Consider the following 15,357-nt stretch of genomic DNA (forward strand, 5'->3'; position numbering starts at 1 on the left):
TATTTTTACTGTATTGTCCTCTTTTGTAATATACAAATTAAATTGTATACAAATGTACATATCAAACAATGTTTAAGGTTCTTCTAACCGAACAGACAGACATGTGTTGCTGGGGAGTTTGTTGCGCCACTTCTTCTTCCCAGCAAAAACACATAGGAAGTGGTGAAGGGTGGGCGTTTTGGGGGCTGTCTTTTGTAAATTTTTTTTTTTGACGTTCGAAAAGTGCTGTTTTGCAGCCAAGTTTGAATAAATGACTTTTGATTTTGATTTGATTTTGATTTTGATTATGTTATAGGTCAAGAGCAGAAAATAATAATACAGGATTGAATTTTTTCACATATATTATTCAAAAAAATTTACACAAAAGCACTAAGACATCCATTTAACCTTATTGTCTAAATAAATGAAGTTTTAAACCGACACGCAACCTCTTAATTAATTAAGATATAATTTGTCTCTAAAAATAATACTCATTTTCTCTTTAGATATCAGAAAGTAACTATGGCATTACCAACATAACACCTACGAAGCGACACTGTGAAAGTTAATCTAGATACTCAATATAACTTTAAAATTGTTTCTAACAGCGCCTATTTCTTACAAAGGGAATTTATATTACATTTAGTGCAGAGTTACTGAATGTGTACAACGGGCGTTAATTACAACTCTTAAAATTTACAAGAATATTTTAACCACTCATTAGTATTATTATTACACAGAATAGAGTCAAGATCAAAATAATTTCAATATAAGTACATAATTTTTGTGTTAGTGTTAATCTACTATCGATATATCTTTAAACAATATAAACACTTTGTTAGGGTACAAAATTACCTTTATTTCGTAGACGTAAAGTACATTTTGTGTTAGCTTTATAATTTTGGGTATTGTCTACGAAATGAAGGGAGTTTTGTGAGTTTCAGTCAACAATTTAAAGTTGTCGGCTCTCCGACTTGTCCCAGGCAATAAGATGACATGTCAACCTACTTTCTCTCGACTTACGAATGGGAAAGAGAGATTGAGAAAGAAAATTACACATCAGCATAATGTCAGGGGACACAAGTGTTGCCTAATTACACAGAGTACTCACTGACTGTGAGTTCAAATTATTGAATTTGCAGTTTTTTGTGGCTTTCTATTCTCAACCATTATGACTGCTAATACCACTCTAAATTATGCAAATAAAAACGGAATTCATAGAAAAAAACCCAAACACATTTATTTCTTGATTGATTGTACTCTTTAATGTTTGAAAACGAAATAAAAATATTAATTGCGATTTATGTTCAAATAGACATTAAGTTAAATTGGATATCAGTAAGTAACTGGGATAAATAAATGTAATAAACATGGCTTTGTGCGTAATAATGGTGCGGACCGCGGTTGGTTATTTTCGCTCATTACACAAAACGCGCGCATTATGTCCGTACCGTATTATTAGCAGTCATAACTGAGAACGGATCCCATACAACAGCGAACATAAAAGAACAAAATTGCATTCAATAAAATATTCCATCACAATCTGTACAAAACGATCTTATACAACACCAAGGCCATAATCACCTTTCATTGCTAATATAGAATTATTGCATTCGGCCAATATCAACATTTGAAGGCAACATATCAATTAGTAACAATTTTCTCACGGCGATACTTCAATCTTATAATTGATATGTGAGTGTAATTAGTTCCACAAACGATTGCCTCTCATGTCTAATTGAATGGTCTACATTATCACTCTATACTCACGAACGTTTCATTGAGAGCTAGATAGGTACTATTTGAAAATATATATTTCTATTAAAAATGTAAATAATTTAAGTGAAATAGGAGTTCCTTAGGATTACACAGAGCGAGAAAGTCACTACGGGACAGTACGTAAAAGGCAAGTTGATTAGAAAGGCAAGTCCACACAGTCCCTACTCTGTCTCATACTTAAATAAACACTTATTTATAGTTATATATTATTATGTCATGTTATGAACATAAAAAAGCAATGTAGTTTACATTGAACATAATTACTGTAATCATGTGGTCCATTCACATGAATGCTAACCAGCACCCTTATTTATTTGCATTATGATTTCATTCGAAAGCTACTGGTGTAGAACAAATGCGGCTTCCGTCAGCAACGTAATGTGACACAGTTCCTTTGTATGTAGTCGAGTAGGCGATCAGGCTACACTAGTAGCTATCGAGGCCTTTGTTATTTTAAAATAAACAATAATTTAATCTAAATAGCCTACGTAAAAACGTGTGACTCTTTATTTCATTCACAAATAAAATTTTAGTTATGACTAGTAGGTAAGAAATAAATTTGAGCATGGAAAATAAGCGTACTACACGACCATGCAACTATAAAAATATTATAAAAACTTAAATACTTAAGGTACGGCCCTATCATAAATATAAATTACAGGTATCGTCACACATGAAAATACCGCTCGGCCCTAATTCGGGCGGCGCGTGAACACTTGGAAAGTTAGTGGGTTCTGTAGTGCGCGGCGCAGGCATTAGGGGCGGCTAGCACGCGCCGCCTCCTCCAGCGCGCGCACCTTGAGCTCGCGCTCGCGCTGCTGGCGCAGGAAGTCCTCGTGGTGCGCCGGGTGCAGGAAGCCGCGCTCGCGCTCCAGCAGCAGCTGGCGCTGCAGCTGCTCGTGCGCCGCCGCCTGCTGCGCCAGCTGCTCCGCGTACGGCCGCCCCAGCAGGTCGGGGTGCGGCAGGCCGCGGTACGGGCCCAGCGCCAGCGCCGCCTCCTGCTGCGCCTGCGCCGCCGCCTGCTGCCCCGGGTGCAGGTGCAGGTGTGTGTGCGAGTGCGCGTGTGTGTGCGCATGCGTGTGCGCGTGGTACTCCGGGTTGATGCCCGCCATCTGCAGCCGCACCATAGGGTCGGCGGCGAGCGCCAGCCGCTCCGCCGCCTCGAGCTGCGCGGCCGCCACGCCCGGGTGCGGGTGGTGCGGGTGATGCTGCTGCGACATGGTCGTCGGCACGGACTGTTGCTGTCCTCCTGCCGGTGGGATGCCGAGACGTTCGAGCCGCTCACGCTCGAGTTGAGAGAGCGCGGCTGGCCCGTGCCCCGGCGGGTACAGTCCGAATTGAACGGGGATCGCGCCCTGAGGCGGAGGTGGCGCCATCCCGTACCGCCGGTGCATCTCCAGCCAGTGCGGGTCCAGTGCTCGTGGCCCTACATTGTTTTTAAGCAGTTCCTCTTTCAGTCTGTCGTTAAGCTCACGTTCACGCAGTTCTCGAATTTCTCGGTCTCGTTTCTCACGTTCGAGGTGTTCTAGTTCGAGACGCTCGCGCGCGCCAGCAGCACCATACATTGAACTTAGTTGGTATTGGAGCATAGGGTCCATACAATGGCGCGGAAGATTTCCTGGACTAAAGCCAGCATGGGGTCGAGCATACTCTGATAATTGACGCAGTGCAGGCGTGTCAGGGTACCCAGGCGGCCGGGGGAATCGATCGTATGGAGATGAAATTGTTTCAATGGCACCTCTTGACGGTGGCTTTGTCTCTGGTTTCTCTGGGGTTGCTATCTTTCTATGTGCTTGCTGAGCAATTTTTTCTCTTTCTTCTCTGTCTCGTTCAGCTTGCTTCCTAAGGCGTTCTTCTCGTTTGCGTGCCAGTTTTGATTCTGGCACCGGTTTAAAGATGAGATCTGTTCTTGTACACGAATTATAATCACCGCGATTCCAATGCCTGAGGAAAATAGCCGATTGTGATCTGTGACATTCGGTATCTTCAATCTTGGGTTCGGGACTAGGTCCATGCGGTATGTGCGCAGGGCTCGGGATTTCTTCCTCCTCTGGTTGTGATTGAGTTTCTAGTTTTAGCTCTGGATTCTCATCCGGCATGGGCCGCGGAGGGCCGCGCAAGTGCGGATGACCGTGAGGTAGCTGGTGCGGCGAGCCGGGTCTTGGGTGTGATGCTTGGAGCCCAGCAGCGGCTTGCGCGTGCAGACGAAGGCTTTCAATAGAACTAGGTCCGGGCCCTGGAGGTAAGCCAAGTCCCATAGGGTGACCCATCGATGGCGGTTGTATCATCAGATGATTTGGATTGCCAGGAAGCATTTTCGGGTGATGACGCATCAACATTGAGTCAGCTGGAGAAAGTCTCTCAGGATGATGTGCTAAGTGATGTGAGTGATGATGCGTGTGGTTGTGATTGTTCGTAACGTTCACGCTAGACGACGAACTAGTTGTCTGAGACACGCTGGCCGACAAGTGATGCGGCGAGTTCGAGTGTGAACTGCTCTTTTGTTGCGTATTGATTTTATGCTGGATCGATTGAGACGAACTGCTTGAAGTCGAATGAGATATAGATAGCGTGTGGTTCGTTCCTCCACCAACATGACTTGGCTGCTTCTCTGTACTAGTGTGTACAGCGCTATGATGGCTAGTCGAATGATGATGAGTCATCGTTGTCTCGTGCAATTGATGTCTTTCAGTTGTCGCGTTGGGATTTCTTGGATCTTCTGAGCTTTCAGAAATTTCTCGAAGAGATCTTGTTGTGACTGAAGAACTAGTGCTGTGACTATGATGCGAGCTGAGCATCGTCGTGGACTCAATAGTTGATGGTTTCACTGGGTCATGGCGTCCGGCCGTGCTTACCGCAGGGTGCATCGGCGGTATAGGATGTGGTTGAGGAAGAGGTCCATACGGATATGGATAAGGCATTGTATACCCCGGGTGTGGATGCGGGTAGTACGGATGCATAGCGTGGGCCGCTGCTGCAGACAATTGGAAGATAGAAGGATGAAGTAAATGTGGGTGATGTAGCGGCGATGCAAACGGATGTGGCTGTTGACCAGAATGCATTACGGGGCCAGGTATAGTCGCTGGTATTGATAATGGTGTTGGATTCATCAAGTTGAGCGCCGAATGTGACACCGGAGTATTTGGTTGAACTGGCGACGCTGAGATTTGTCTCGGTTGCGAAGGACTCGTCAGGTGCCTTGAAAACGGCGATGTGGTAGAGGACGAGTGAGCAATGTGCATTGGTGTTCCATTGTGACCTGGTTGACTTTTAATGGGCGTTGGCGTATGTGGACTCTTCACTGGTGTTACATGATTAGAAGATTCTGATCCACTGCTTTGACTTGTAGAAGTTGGTGGTAGGTGTGGTTGGTGTAAGAATTCTGGTTCTTTCTTTATACTTTCTATTCTTGGGCCGAGGAAAGCACTAGACATATTGGAATTCTCATTAGTAGGTTGACTTGGTGGTCTACTATTATTTTCAACACTAGATATTGATTCCCTGTCCCTCTCAGTATTCAAATGTTGTGCTATAGCACTTCCAATAGGATATCCTGGCACTTTGACTTCTTTGAGTGATTGAAGTGGATCTACTTGCTGAGTAGATAAGTTGGCTGGTACATTGTCAGGCACTTCTTGCTTGATTTTCAGATCTTGTGGCATTGATGGATCGTTTTGATTGGAAGAAGATTGTATAAGATTACTTCCTTGTAAATTGTGTGGTTGTGGATGTTGTTGCATAAGAGGAGGCATTGAGCCTGGCTTATCAAGTCCTGGATGCCCGGGATGACCAGGATGACTTGTATGACCATACAATGCTGTAGGCATAAACCCATAAGGTCCAACATTTGCTCCATTTCCAACGGATATTAATGGTCCGGGTGGTAGCAGGCCTGCAATTGAAGGCTGGCTAAGTGGTGGTGGCATGTTCTGGACAGAAACTGGTGTTATAGAAGCTTCTGTAGATCTTATTCCAAGATTTTCTGGTCTCACTGGGTGCGAAAATGAGGGTGGCCTCAGGTCTCTATTCTGGGCATCCAACTTAGGCATTGGCTGAGTCTTTAAGTCAGTTGGTTGTTTATCATCAACATCAGATTCTTTATTCTCTTGAGAGTTTGCTGGCGAAATAGGCTCTGTATTAAGTGTTGTAGGATGTTCCATTGGAGGTGGTGATGACCCACGTGGGTTAGTAGGTGGTGGACTCATCCTCTGTAGTGAATCCAAGCGAGGAGCATTCGGAGAATCAACTTTGTTGCCTGATGAAATTGTTGCAGTGAAGATTTCAGGTGTATTTTGATTTTTCATTTCACTAGCTTCATCTCTCGGTTCCAATTTTATCACTGTTTTAAGTGGATTCATATGAGGATTATGTTTGGAAGGATCATTAGAAAAGTTCATATTTGGTGGATAAGAGAATGGTGGCATACCAGAAGAAAAGTCTTTTGCACTTCTTATAATTGAACTGTCTTTTGTAATATTTAAAGGATTGAATATGTTATTAGGCACATTTTCTATTTTTATACTGTGGCCTATTTTTGGATTGTATATGTGACTGTCTTTCACAAAGAAGTTGGTATTTTCCAAATTGAGAGGTTTGTTGGACTGATTCACAGGATGTCCTGGGAAATTGTGTGACAATGGATCTTTTGGGAAATCCTCTTTTTGTAGATTTAATGTCTCATCTGTATCTATTTCCTCTTTGATTTTAATCTTCTCAATGGGATCTGTACACATGGGTGTAACTTTAGGTATAATGAGTTCAGTTTTAGGAAACATTGGATTTTGCATAACAAGAGGTCTTGGCTCCATATCCTCAGACATTTTATTTGTGTTTGTGTTAGGATCTGTTTTCAGATCAAGAGCACTCCTTTCATCTTTGTCTGTAGCCATCTGGAAAGTTGGAGGTAATGGATCTTTCTCAGTTTTAATAACAGGTTGAGGATTACCTTCCATTTTAATTTGAGGTTCAGTGGCTTTAGTAAGCGATTCAGGCTCTGGTTCCTTATTTTGTTCAGTGTTTTCCTTATCAGTCTTGTTAAAACTGAAGTCACAAGCTTCTGGCTCTGGCTCAGGAGTTTCTGTTTCATCCATAGCAGGAAAACTGTCATTAGTGAGACTTTCTGCGGGACTATCAGGTGGTTCCACAGGCTTTTTCTTTTTCATTTGAACATCACCATCCAAAATTTCTGGCTTGGTGTCATCTGGGAGACGTTTCTTAACTTTTGACACATCTACTTTGCCATTTGCCACAACCTTTTTCTTTATGTCTTTACTGACCGGAGAAGATAACACCTTGTCAGGTACATTGTTGTTAGTATTTGTACTTTGTACATTTGGTTTAGCAGGTTTAGGTTTAGGAGGCTTGGAATCGGTATCACTTTCATCTTGGCCCTTCTTTCCATTAGGTGTAGTTGGTGTATTTTGCTCTTTAGATTTATTGCGGGTTCTCATTCGACTTGGTGAATCATCTGGGTTTTCTGGTCTAACATTGTCCACTTTGGCTAGATCCCCAGCATCTCTGGAATCACTATCTTCTTCAGAATTCTCATCTTCTGTAACTGAACTCATCTCACCTGCTTCTTTAGGATTAGGTGAGGGTCTTGAACCATTAGTGTCAGGCACTGCAGGCGTAGCTTCTGGAGTCTGCTCTTTGGGAGTACCAGCACGGGAATTCCGTGTATTACGAACACGTCTCAGGGATGCCTGTCGTCGTCTCCTATGTGGTCTATTGCTACTAGCACCAGGAGTCTTTTTCCACAGATAATAGAACTCAACTAACTCTGCAGTGTCTTTATGAGGCAATAAGTCCTTTCTTATTTTAAAGAAATTCTTACCAAACTGCCGTATTCCTTTGACAAATCTTTTAGTCTCTTCTTCCGTCCACTTCTTTTCAATTCCTTTGGGAACTGGACATTTCACAAGAGCTTGGAGAGCTCTGCCAGGGTCATAGTTAGAGTCATGAAGGACATCCAAAGCGTTGATAGTGGTATCGTCGCGACTGGCGGCAACGCAGCCGTCGTCGGGGGAGCCCCCGTCACACATACCAGCGAATGCTGCCATGGAGCGCGCAGCTCTCAAGTACATAACCAGATCACGGTCTGTGGCCTGTGCGGGCAGCCACCGGAGCTCTTCGCCACCTGAACACGGTTCGTCGGGTCCAAGCGGCCCGTTCGTCCGCATATCAGGCAAACAGGCGTAAATATCTTTCTCCTTTACGGGTTGGTTCGGTGTCCCCACTTGAACCTCCCCCTGATTCTGGGCCATGGTTCGTGCCAAATGGTCTATTTACACTGGGCACTTTTCCTTGCTCACATATCACAAATATCACTTGGGTTTACATGTTGTCCAGTTAGAACTTATGATAAACCAGTCTGTGTAACTCTTTAAATGTTTATTTGCTGGTCCGTAAAGCAGTAAGTATGCCAATATACATAATTATTACTTTTAATGGCCACCATTACACGATGCATTGTGCTTCATTTTATGAACTTATAAGATACACTCGTAATATAAATTGTTACTTCACTTTGTTATATCATAAAAATAAGTGTTTCAAGTCAGTATTTACGCAAATTTTACTGTTATTTTAGGAAATGCTATCTACATGCTAGCCTTTTGTTTAGCTTCGCCTTTCTTTGGCTCACCATAGACAAACATTTATTCTATAAAATGGCTGCCACGAAAGGACATTTTTAGAATACGTTTCAACACATGCAATATCACTCAGACAAAATAATTATGAACTATAACTTCCAACGTAATAAGTAAACTAAGGTGAGTTAAAAAAGCGACGGGAAGATTTTTTATATTAAGTTTATATTAATTCGAGTGAAAAGTTACATTAAAGTGAGTTTAAAGTGGATTTTGAACTGAAATTCTTTACATCCAGGAGAAATGAAACGTGTTAAAAATGTTGTCTATGTTTTGAATTTAGATGAACCTCCTTACAATATCCTTAAAAAACTAAATTTTGATACTGATTTGTTATTCGATTAGTAAAGAGTGGTAGTGGATAAATTAATTATTAATTTTATAGACATTCAATGACTGCGTTTGCCACAAGGAAATTGTATTTTATTTGGCAACAAGACTTTGACAATCGATATCCTCGAAGACTTGACGACAGCTGTCAAATTGTTGGCAGACGGCAATAACATAAATTATTAATGCAAACAAATAATTACGATTATTTAATGTAATGAGTTTCTTAAGTTCAGTGTAAGATAGGAATATCAATGCTAAAATGAATTCGGATGAGTCGGACGACGAGCCACTGTCGGTCATAGCGGCAAATAAGAAATTAGATCCAGATAAATATGAGGAGGCGACGTCAGATAATTCCGAGACTCAAAGTAAGAAAAAGAAGAAATTACCGCCGCCTAAACGGCTGTCCATCACTATAAAGCTTCAGAAGAAGAAGGCTGGACAGCAACAACAAGTTATAGAGCGTCCTGAAGACGTGTGGCTTTACTTAAAAGATCTCAACCCTTCAGGGCCCTATAGTTGTTTACTTTGCTCAGATTGGTTCATAAACAGATCGAAAATTATTGTTCACTATGTCCTTAATCATAAGAAAGACTTTTGCGGTATTTGTAGGTAAGTACTCTTTTATAAGAGGGAAGGTATAGCCTAAAAACATTAAAAATGTTTGAGTCACTGTTAATTTATTTTAATTGTTTTTCTAGATATTTCGTACCTGACAGAGATTCTTGGTGGAAACATGTTAAGTTTCATACTCCTTGGCCTTGCTCACAATGTGTTCAGAACTTTGAAACAGAAATAGAGTTACGAAGCCACTTGAAGAGTGTTCATAATCTTGTACATTGTAGACTTTGTCATTTCCGAGTTATGGACGGAGATGCATATCACACACATTTATTCCAAAAACACAATGTCTCCAATGTATCTAACAAGGACGAGGAAAACTTTTGGGAGTTAGAATATGATGGTACATCTAACTTCGTTTGTTTACTCTGTACTAAGACTAACATCGCAACTAGGACATTCTTCAATCATTACATGGGGTACCACCATTTTACTCTGAAATGTTTCACAGCACTAGTGTCAGGCAGAGACCCCCCATTCTCAGTATATGGTGCTGACCTCAGGGCAGAATTTGTTGAAGAACAACTAAAACAACATGCTAGGTATGGCTATGTTGATGCAGAAATTAAGCCCACTGACTGTGCTATAGAAGCGGATCCTAATGACACTAAAGACTTGCTGAAAGTCCTCATACCAGAAATAAAGCAAGAAGTTATGGTCACAGATGAAGGGAAGAATGATGAGACAGAAACAAACAAAGACGATGATTATGATGATGTTTACAAAAACTATAATGGTGATGATGACTTTGATGTGACCCTAATGGAGCTGATAGTTGTTCAAAACTGTTACCATGACTACATTAGTGATATATTATCAGACTACAATGCTAAAACATTTTATGAGCACTCTAGTGTTAATTACGAGAAGCTTACAACTGAAGTTGCTATGGATATTGTTTGTACGTTGTGCCGTGTTCGGTACAGTACCTTATCCAATTTTGTAACACATATGTTCAAGATGCATTGTGTGAAATCCTTACCAATATTTTCATGTAGAGTGTGTGCGACTACTTTTGAATCTCAAGCAGAGTTAGATAATCATACAGCACATGAATTGGGTGATTTTGAAGATTTATGGATTTGTCAATTCTGTGATAAGGAGTTTGATGACAGGGAAGCTACAAGACGGCATCTCACTGAACACTGGGAAGTAGTAGAATATGACAACTGTTTCAGTCCTCACTTAGGCTTCAAATGTCGATATTGTCCGACACTGTTTTGGCATGAGACTGACAGAGAAACTCATCAAGTTCGTGCTCATTTCTTTAATAATAAAGAATCTTATTACAAGTGTGAGCCTTGTAATGAAGTTTTCAGTGATAAGGTAATTTTTTTGAATACCCTCAATTCCTCGAATGTATATTTGTTTTATTAAAAAAAAAAAACAATTCTTTCTAGGTATGGTTTGTCCACCACTACTTAGAAAAGCATAGCACCCCTGAAAAGGTACCACTGTACTTGCTAAAGTGCACCCTCTGCTGCATGGTGCTACCAACCATCGAGGAGATGAGAACTCACTTCAACTGGGAGCACCCTGAAGCCAGGAAGGTGTTCTGTTCCTTGGACTCATGTCAGTACAAGCCTTTGAGCCATAGAAAGTCCTTTAAGCTGCACGTGCGGGTAAGATTCAGACATGTTTTCATTTGGGCAAGTTGTTTTCTAATCTAGATGTTGGAATAGCTTTTTTAGGTATTTAACGTAACTTTTGAGTTTAACAAGATTTCTCTCAAGACATGTAAAAATAAGAATTCTGTGCAAACATATTCATTATTTACTTTAGTTATATACTGTGTGCATTGTACGAGGGCTACGTATTTCATTGCGGTACGCCAAAGAATTTTGCGAGAACTGTAATGATACTTCTATTTTTTCCTGCCCCAATTTTAGGGGTTGGTGCAATATGTCTTACCCTTCCATTTCTCCTTGTCACGTCGTCACATTGACACTCATATATTTGCCTTGATCTCCCAGACGATGCACACATCCCGCTCCCGAGCTGAGCGCTCAGTAGAATGCGCGGTGTGCGGACGTGAGTTCAGCAGCTCGCGTGCATGCGGTGCTCACATGTCGCAGGCGCACGGGCCCGGCAAGTTCAAGTGCAAGCTCTGCCGCGAGGTGCTGCACACTATGGATGAGCGGTGAGCATTAACACTCGCAGACGATGCACACGTGCGGGCGCGAGTTCAGCAGCTCACGTGCGTGCGGTGCTCACATGTCGCAGGCGCACGGGCCCGGCAAGTTCAAGTGCAAGCTCTGCCGCGAGGTGCTGCACACTATGGATGAGCGGTGAGCATTAACACTCGCAGACGATGCACACGTGAGGGCGCGAGTTCAGCAGCTCGACCTACAATAATATTATTCCACCTTATGAACTCCCTTTATAAGCTCCCTTATTTACTACACTTATGTTCTGCCTTACTTATTTCTCATGTACCTTAGTCCCTTATGTACTTCCTTTGACTGTGCTCCTTTGTGTACTCTTTCTGTAGACTCCCTTGTATACTTTCCCTATATAATACAAACTTCTTTATTTACTACCCTTATCTACTCTTATTTATTAGAGGCACTAAGTACAAGATTTTTCAATCACATATTTAAAATTTCAGAAAGCTCCACTACCTTATCAGTCACCCTGGTCAGCATCCGTTCGAGTGCACGGAATGCGGCAAGTCGTTCCAGTACAAGTCGTCCCTGTATATGCACAAACAAGATCATCTGCCTAACAAGCAGAACTACACCTGTACCTACTGCGGGAAGATATTCATGGTGAGTTGTGAAACAAATCGCAGTATTTAGTAGACTGAACAATGAAATAGATAAAAATTGCATTAAGAGGATGTGATAGTTTCAAAGGGAGAACTCTCAGTTTCACTTCTGTTTTGTCATTTTACGCCGCATTCAAAAATTTAAGTCTAAATAAATTATGATGCTGACTTCGTTGAGTAAATCAGCACTGTGTTTTTGGTGAAGATGTCAGGGCCATCAAGGAAAGAACTGCAGGAAATGGCTATGTAGATTGTAAACCAGTTTATTATCTGTGGTGTTAATCACAATCATACTTACATAATAGAGCATTTGTATTCACAGAAACGGGATTCATTCCGTGAACACGTCCAAATCCACGAAGGTCCTCGTCACGCGTGCTCGTACTGCCCCATGCGGTTCGTGCAGCGCTCCAACATGCTGCGGCACGAGCGGCGCCACACGGGCGAGCGGCCCTACGCCTGCCCCCACTGTCCCAGGAGCTTCGCTGACAAGGGCGCTTGTAATTCTCATGCTAGGTACGTGTTGCTGATGATGTCTGATTGGGATCGTTCATGTCGTGACGAAAAAAGGCATGACTCTCAGTTATGCCGTCAGGGTCGAAATTCTACAGCCTTATAGGTGTGGTAAATAATATAGACATGTGCCACCTTATTAGAAATATCTAATGACATTTTCTTGCATGTGTGCTATGATTGCTATTTTTTTTCCTTTCAATGCTTTGGTGAAAGTGTAAAAAGAGGATATAATTTCTTAACATAACCAAACTGGACAACCAACGAAAACGTATTTAGTTACTTATAAATATCTTCAAATGTACATTGATGACATTATCGTCGTTTACAATACCCGTACATAATTATTTTTAGGACCCATCTGAAGGACACCTCGTATGCATGTATGTACTGCGGGAAAACCTTCGTACAGAAGTCCAAGCTTACATACCACATCAGGAAACATACTGGCGAGAGTGAGTATTCACCATAGAATATAGAGTAATATAATTTTTTAACAAGATATAAAAAGCATATGCCATTTTTTGTCTTATGGGAATTTTCAATATACCTTTAGGTTGGGTTACACCATTTAACTTTAACGGTAATCAAAACCAAAACCAGCCGTCAAATGGGTGAGTAATTTCACCAATGGACAGTTATAAATTCAATACACCCGCATTGTTTTAAATTGTCGATAATATAAATAGAAAACCCCCAATTACCAAAACCAACAGAATAAACATGTTTTTCGTTTAATTAATTTTCAGACCTAGAGACCTGTCCAGTGTGTTCCAAACTATTTACAAGCGCTTGTTCCCTGCGTGAACACATGAAAATACATGAGCCTAAGAAAGCAACGGTGAAATGTCCACTATGTGGTAAGATCATAACATCATCTACCTAGCCTTTCCTTGATTATGTCAGGATCAACTTCCTGTCTGAGTTGTGCTTTACAAAGAGGACTGTCTACCTAACCTACTCGACCCACGGGTACCCGATACCCCTTTGTCAGATTGATTGACAGATTTTCTGGCTTTTGCTATTCAGTGACATATTTTTACAATAAAAATTAAACCTATATTTACATTAAAATTCAAGACTTAAAACTAATAAGGGGCGTCAAACAATTAGTTCTCATCGCTGCCCATGTTCATACTTTGTTTTTTCTCTGTGTATAGTTCTGAAATATTTTTATATACTTTCCCAGAGCGCTTGTATCAAGACGAGCGCTACATGCTGCGGCACCTGCGCACGTCGCACACTCGCGCGCGGCACGCGTGCCCGCTCTGCGGCAAGACGCTCACCAGCGCCGCAGGGTTGAGGCATCACGTTATCACTCACAGCTCTATGAAGACTATCAGGGTGAGTGTACTAGTGTGTTGAAGTCAATGGCGGCTCGGAATATACTGGGTAAGAAATCGCTTTTGTGTATACGCAGTCGGCGAAGATTCACAGGTATAGTCGCATGCTTGGAAGTAGTCACGGGTCGCCATTAAGTTTAGCGAGAACTATGTTTTGACAATCGTTCGTCAATACATGTAGTCGAAAAAATACATAACATTCATAAAATATTGATGATATGGGTTTTTTCTGTGCATTTTAAGCAAATGTAACAATATTCTTAAATAATTCACAACAGCTCTATAGAAACTATTCAAAAAAAATATTTACGTGTTACCAAATTGATAAATTAATTGTACATTTCCCCTGTTCCAGTGCAAAATGTGTCCAAAAGCGTACTCAGTGAAGAGGACAATGATAAAACATTTCCGACGTCGACACGGATTCAAGGGCACCGAGTCTAACATCAAAGAGTATTACACCAGGCTGGACCCCAGAGAGTGTAACCTTGGCCTCGACGAACCCATCATGACCAGTATTTTTGGACCCCCACAGCGAAAAATGACAGATATCTTAGTAGGAGATTATGTTACCCTAACTAATATTAACCAAGAGAAAGGAGATGAAAAGCAGGAAGAAAGTGAGGCAGAAGGAACACAAAATGAAAAGTCGGAATCTGAAGATGAACAGTCAAGAGATAGTGAAAAGGATTCAGATGACAATGAGAATGAAGAAAAGAAAGTAACCATTAAAGTAGAGGGCAAAGAAGAAAGTGAACAAAATGATCAAGAGTTAGAACCTACTGATTTTGTTAGTGTTAAAATCGAACCCATGGATGATGAACTTCATGAGAATGTGTAGTTCAAACTAGCCGATTGTTGTATAGACGATAGCACACAATTGAGAATTAATGCTTCTAACGATGACGCTTGGAGCCCTGTATGACCTATAACGTATTTTTGATGTGCGGAATATGTCCGAAAAACCGCTGTTATAATCTAATTAATGAGGCGAAAAGAAGGCGTGGTTAAGAAAATAACTGAATTTTGAAAAGAAGAAATATAGGATTATTAGTAAATGTGTATTTATAGAATAGTAAATAGAGGTCTTGTGTAATACCTATAGGAATTTATAGAAAGTAATACGTTATGAGATGTTATAAGTTTTAGCACGTTGTAAATATGTAACTGATATTAGTGTGTAAGTACAGTTTTTTTTCATCAGTTTTATGGCTAGTACTGTATGCTATTTGAGAATAGATGAGTGTTGTCGGTTTAATAAAGTAATTTTTACTGTTCAAATATATTTTTTACCCGAAATTTTCCCATAGCCATTCAAATGATGCAAGCATCGCTGTACTAATGAACCTGCACGTCTTCGAGGGTTCATTAA

General features: G+C 41.2%; 2 protein-coding genes across 2 annotated transcripts; one reads left to right on the forward strand and one right to left on the reverse strand.

The window, feature by feature from the left end:
• Positions 1–323: 323 nt before the first annotated feature.
• LOC124637395 (arginine-glutamic acid dipeptide repeats protein) lies at positions 324–8,405 on the reverse strand. Its single transcript, XM_047173822.1, has one exon. The coding sequence runs from the start codon at positions 8,019–8,021 to the stop codon at positions 2,514–2,516; it is 5,508 nt and encodes a 1,835-aa protein (XP_047029778.1). The 5' UTR covers positions 8,022–8,405; the 3' UTR covers positions 324–2,513.
• A 384-nt stretch (positions 8,406–8,789) lies between these two features.
• Positions 8,790–15,266, forward strand: LOC124637696 (zinc finger protein 814-like). Its single transcript, XM_047174315.1, has 10 exons — positions 8,790–9,353; positions 9,443–10,688; positions 10,763–10,984; positions 11,336–11,502; positions 11,971–12,130; positions 12,452–12,645; positions 12,997–13,097; positions 13,392–13,502; positions 13,832–13,986; positions 14,341–15,266. Exons 1-10 carry the CDS (start codon positions 9,001–9,003, stop codon positions 14,824–14,826), a joined length of 3,195 nt encoding a protein of 1,064 aa, XP_047030271.1. The 5' UTR covers positions 8,790–9,000; the 3' UTR covers positions 14,827–15,266.
• The last annotated feature ends 91 nt before the right edge of the window (positions 15,267–15,357 follow it).

The sequence above is a fragment of the Helicoverpa zea genome, chromosome 16 (genome assembly GCF_022581195.2).
Source record: "Helicoverpa zea isolate HzStark_Cry1AcR chromosome 16, ilHelZeax1.1, whole genome shotgun sequence".
NCBI classification, from domain to species: Eukaryota; Metazoa; Arthropoda; class Insecta; order Lepidoptera; family Noctuidae; genus Helicoverpa; species Helicoverpa zea.

Excerpts from the sequence above, each read along its gene's own strand:
- LOC124637395 (XM_047173822.1), bottom strand. The coding sequence starts at position 8,021 with ATGGCCCAGAATCAGGGGGAGGTTCAAGTGGGGACACCGAACCAACCC.
- LOC124637696 (XM_047174315.1), top strand. The coding sequence starts at position 9,001 with ATGAATTCGGATGAGTCGGACGACGAGCCACTGTCGGTCATAGCGGCA. Across the intron at positions 9,354-9,442 it reads GACTTTTGCGGTATTTGTAG|ATATTTCGTACCTGACAGAG; the intron begins GTAAGTACTCTT and ends TTGTTTTTCTAG. Across the intron at positions 10,689-10,762 it reads ATGAAGTTTTCAGTGATAAG|GTATGGTTTGTCCACCACTA; the intron begins GTAATTTTTTTG and ends AATTCTTTCTAG.